At 37.6% G+C, this 4,985-nt stretch overlaps 1 protein-coding gene across 4 annotated transcripts; it reads left to right on the forward strand.

Moving 5' to 3' along the window:
* Nucleotides 1-885: 885 nt before the first annotated feature.
* LOC120785974 (tRNA selenocysteine 1-associated protein 1-like) lies at nucleotides 886-4,476 on the forward strand. Of its 4 annotated transcripts, none has more exons than XM_040121013.1 (9): nucleotides 886-1,083; nucleotides 2,063-2,160; nucleotides 2,223-2,337; nucleotides 2,438-2,487; nucleotides 2,741-2,872; nucleotides 3,211-3,327; nucleotides 3,449-3,638; nucleotides 3,730-3,763; nucleotides 4,105-4,476. In XM_040121013.1, the coding sequence occupies exons 1-9, from the start codon at nucleotides 1,060-1,062 to the stop codon at nucleotides 4,263-4,265; spliced, it is 921 nt and encodes a 306-aa protein (XP_039976947.1). In that variant the 5' UTR covers nucleotides 886-1,059; the 3' UTR covers nucleotides 4,266-4,476. The 4 variants fall into 4 exon arrangements, with proteins under 4 accessions (XP_039976947.1, XP_039976946.1, XP_039976948.1 ...); XM_040121012.1 differs by having other exon boundaries at nucleotides 887-1,083; nucleotides 3,443-3,638; XM_040121014.1 differs by having other exon boundaries at nucleotides 888-1,083; nucleotides 2,238-2,337; nucleotides 3,443-3,638.
* The last annotated feature ends 509 nt before the right edge of the window (nucleotides 4,477-4,985 follow it).

Here is a 4,985-nt window from a genome sequence, read left to right on the forward strand (position 1 = left end):
CAACACCTCTAAAACACTTTCAACACAAACTGAACATTTATTGCAGGGCTGTTTTAGTATTAGTTTTAGTTAGATGTCCTTACTAAACTTGTGACAAATAATGGAAGCACTTTTAGGGGAATAAGTAAATAAAGGACTTACTGTTTCCCCATCAGAATTATATAAGTAGTGTAGAGGTGTTGTGAGACAGCAGTTAGGCCCTCATGAAGAGAGAAAATGTGCAGAATTAGGATTGAATATTTCACTGAATAAATAAAATATGACAAATCCAAATAAGTTATACAATTTACAGATGTTCTCTCTTCCTATTCTTTTCCTTGCCCTCCATCCTCTCCTCCCATCATGTGTTCTTTGTTGCAATGCTATTCATCCACCTATGTAGTCAACTTTGTGTTCCTCAGGTTGCGGCCATTTTCTGTATGTATCTCTTTTTTCCTCTGTTTCCTCAATGTCCTCTGCTGTTGATTTGAACTCTTCACTGCTTTTTAAATAGAGGGTGTTCTGCTGGCAATCCCTGTCCCTTTCATCCACCTGAAGTGTTTTTTGTTGGTTTCTCCTTGTGTTTTAGAAGTAACTTTTTCAGCTACTACTATTAACAGTTACTCTCTCTACCTTTTCGTCCATAACTGTAATGCTTGTGATGCTGCTGAATCCTCATTCATCATCAACTTCATCAAAGGTTTAAAAAGGTATACCAATCACTTTTGCAGAAGTTAATTCTTTGAGAAGATTATCATCAAGACCAAGCGCATTTGTTTATTTTAAATAAAATGCACAAATATCAAATTAGTTTGTAAATTTTTTATTAAAGTGAATTTCAGGAAAAGGAAGATTCTTCATGTCGTAAAATGTGGAACTGCTCAAACTGATCGAACGAAGTATGCGGCTGCTGACGCAATACCGTACGGTCTCTGTTGAGTGACGTAAGGACGCAATGTTGGTGTACTTTTCTCCTTTAGTACTCTGCTAGTTAGCATGTGGAAGTTTGAAGCTTCAGTGTAATTTACGGTTTATATTCTCATAAAATTCACCTTGGAATATTCACAGCTCGGCAAAAACATGAGCACCTTATGGATGGGGAACGTGAGTTGTTTTGTTTTTTTTACAACTTTTAACTGCGATAAATATTTTGTTACCACCGCGTTAGCTCTTATCATAAGCCTGGTACGTTGTATGAATAGGATATCATTCAAAACTCCCTTTAGAAAATCAGCTCTTTAATAGTCCCTTGTTTGTCGGTATCGAGTAGCTGAAAGACTACTGTTTAATTCTGATTATTTGGCACATCAGTAAAGCAACATGTAGCACTTCATTCAAGTAAAGCGTAACGTTTTCAGGAGGTTAGCACTCCTGTCCACTGCAGTGGATGAGAAAGTCCCAAACTGGGACTAATGAAATGGAGTCTGCTATTAACTACACGAGGATGAAACTGGTTTAAATGGGAACGTTGAGGGACACTTAACCTTTATTCTAGCTGTGGAAACAAAAAAACAAAAAAAATACACGTTTTTGTTTGTTTTTTTTCCATGTAAACCACATCAGTATAGGTCTAAGTTAAACCCCACTGTACTTACACTTGTCAAACATGGACAGGATTGACATGGAGACTGTAAAGGCTATTTATATTCCCCATTCAAATTTGTGAAATATTAATTCTATATGTGAAAACTGGAAAAAGGGTGATTTCACATTTTTTCTCCATCTTGGTCTCTTCAGACCAGGTGCAGATCAAACACCACTATACTTAGATTCTTCAAACCTTTGTCAATAGCACGGAGACGCTCAAGACTGTTTCAGACCCCTTTTTAGATTTGTTAAACCTTCATTCTTTTAGATAAAAGTGTCTTATGTAGATCAGCATTATATTTGTAGATTTTTATTATATTCATATTTTCAAAATAAAGCAATTTTTTTTCTGTTTTTACACATAGAAACAACACTGTTAAAACCCATATTCTGATTTGTGAAACCGTTATTCTATCAGCCTTCTGTTAAACACTATCACTACTGAATGATTTTTGAGCTCTTTTTTTCAATATATATATTTTTTGTTCCTTTTTAGCTGGAGTCCTACATGGATGAGAAGTTTATCACCAGAGCCTTTGCCACCATGGGTGAGCAGGTGATTAACGTGCGGATCATACGCAACAAGATGACAGGGTGAGAACGAAATCCACAAGCAGCTGTCCATTTTGCAGTTATTTTATTCTGATTTTAAACAGTTTGTCGTCACCCAGGGGTGCTCTGGGATACTGTTTTGTGGAGATGACAGATGAGGCCACAGCTGAGAGGTGTCTCCGCAAAATCAACGGAAAAGCTTTACCAGGAGCAACTCCAGTATGAAGAGCATTTATTATTCACAGTAGCCACATTTATCTTTCTTATCACAGCTGATGGAGACTCTGGCATTGTGAAATTTAATGTCTCTTTCTCACAGCCCACAAGATTCAAGTTAAACCGAGCCACCTTTGGGAAACAAGACAGTGGGTGAGTCCAAATAGAGAAACAAGATATCAAAAGATGACTTTGACATTACGATCTCCACTTAATGACAAAATTGTCATTAATTCCTCCTTTCATTGACACATCATATGTCTTCTTGTCTATCTTGTTTTAGATTTATGTTTTTGATGTGATTTCTTTTATTCTTTATTTTTACTGTAAAGCACTTTGTATCATTATTTTTATTATTGGCTGTAGTGGCTAACAAAATAGCCTCTGTTTTGTCCTCTGTTTGTAGCCAGATGTATTCTCTGTTTGTGGGAGATTTAACTGCAGAGGTGGATGATGGGATGCTTTATGAGTTCTTTTACAACCGGTACCCTTCTTGTCGTGGTGGAAAAGTGGTTCTGGACAACGTGGGCAACTCCAAGTGAGTATTAACATGTCATCACACAATATGGAGAACATACGTAAAAAATGTAGGTATATATGGTTGGCTTCCATTGGTGTAGATACGGTCCAGAGTGTAAGTATTTGGACAGTTACACATCTTGTCAACTGTACTGACTAGTGCTAGGCTACAAACATTAAAGACTACAGATGACAGTTCATGGGAATTTATTTTGATTTGAAGTATTTCTTAAAGGCAATTATTCATTGCAGCATTAGAAATGCTACAAGAGAATCGTTTTTTGAGAGTTCCCCAAACTTAAACTTTGTTTGCAGGGGAGTTCCATAATAAGCCCCTCGTTGTGTGTCTCACTATAGGGGCTGTGGCTTTGTTCAGTTCCCAGATGAGCGGCTCCAGAAGCGCGCGTTAGAGGAGTGTCAGGGTGCTGTGGGACTGGGTGGTAAACCTCTGAGACTGAGCCTGGCTGCTAACAAGTGAGTTCTTCTCAAAGTCTTTGCTCCGTTTGTCATCAAGCTGATTAAATTGTTCATGGAGCACAAGCCAAATGATTGTTGGAGTTCATCAGTGTGTCTCTTTCTCCTCTGTGAGTTTAAGGAACAGGCAGCAACACTCAGACAGATCGTGGCAATCAAGCTCAGGACACAGACACAGCTATGACCAGTACAACCAGTACCAGCAGCAGGCGTATCCTGGGTATTACTCCTCCTGGGGCTATGACCAGACTGGAGGAGGGTATGGCTACAACTACCAGCAGTATGATTACACACAGTATCCCCCACCACAGGTGAACTCTCTCTGTTAAACAGCCAGTGTTGACACCCATTAATTAGTCATTGTTAACAGACATGAATCATCAAGATTTTTTTTCTTTTTAGGAAAGTGAAGACATTCAAGATGATGGACTTGAAGGTTGGTATTGGGATTGGGGGCTACAAATTATTGCTGTTTTCCTTATTGACTTAAAATTAAGTACATTAGTATTTGGATATCCATTGTGGTAGGATACAGAGGCAAAATTACACAAGGTATGTCACTGTCCAAGTACTTCTATACCTAAGTGTGTGTGTGCGTGTGTATGTATGTGTGTGTGTGTGTGTGTGTGTGTGTGTGTGTGTGTGTGTGTGTGTGTGTGTGTGTGTGTGTGTGTGTGTGTGTGTGTGTGTTTATACATATTTATATAGGTTTTATATATATTTTATATACATATATTATATATATGCACCTCATAACCATCCATCCCTTCATTGCAGATCCCAGTCCAGAGCTGGATGTGGTGGAGGCCAACAGGAAGTTCATGGACCTCAGTGAGGAGCTGTATGATGCTCTTATTGAGTGTCACTGGCAGCCAGCGGAATTCTCTACAGAACAGGACTATATGACATCCAGCCTACCAGAGCCCATTTACTCCTGAAACTCAACACATTCTCTTCACTAGACTTAACCCTCCCCAGGTCAATTTTTTTTCCAGTTGTCTGCTGAAATTTTGACAGTATCGATTATTTTCTTAAGGTCACAAAGGAAATATTTCATGGTAGTAGATCTTATTCAAGTGTATAAACCAATGGAAATGCACTGTGTGTATACTAATTTCTGAGTTACAACAAATAAATGTTTTTGATTTATTTGTGGATCTACAAAACACAGTGAATCCTAAGGATAATATGTTAAAGTGAGAAATTTTATTCCCAACATGGTCCCAAATTTAAGTTAAAAGACAGACAAAAATATAACATAAAATTAATCAATCAATCTTACAAACTAAAATTACATCAATATGAACTAAACCAAAAAATAACCAAATAAATCTCAGACAACGGACATTAATTGACATCACTGTGATCCCACTGCACAACCTGTTGACCTCCTACAGGTTTTTGTCAGTCTTAAACAGTATTTGGATACGATATGTAGATATTTTATGTGATTATAATATCTTTCAGATTAACTACATATGTTTTTGTTTGCTGTCACATTCTATGTCCCCTGGACAGATCCATGTCTTGTTTGATACTGAGCCACCAAAAACATGAGTTGGTCCAAGTATTAATTTGTTTCCAGGGTCTTCATATGTAACAATACTTACGATTTCACACAAGCCTGGTTTAAAGTACAGTTAGGTACATAAGTATTT

This window comes from Xiphias gladius, chromosome 24 (assembly GCF_016859285.1).
Source record: "Xiphias gladius isolate SHS-SW01 ecotype Sanya breed wild chromosome 24, ASM1685928v1, whole genome shotgun sequence".
Classification (NCBI taxonomy): Eukaryota; Metazoa; Chordata; class Actinopteri; order Istiophoriformes; family Xiphiidae; genus Xiphias; species Xiphias gladius.

Bases quoted from the DNA above. Each gene is read 5' to 3' on its own strand.
- LOC120785974 (XM_040121012.1), top strand. From the start codon at position 1,060: ATGAGCACCTTATGGATGGGGAAC. The intron at 2,338-2,437 runs GTATGAAGAGCA...TCTTTCTCACAG, and splicing joins CTTTACCAGGAGCAACTCCA to CCCACAAGATTCAAGTTAAA. The intron at 3,328-3,442 runs GTGAGTTCTTCT...CTCCTCTGTGAG, and splicing joins CTGAGCCTGGCTGCTAACAA to TTTAAGGAACAGGCAGCAAC.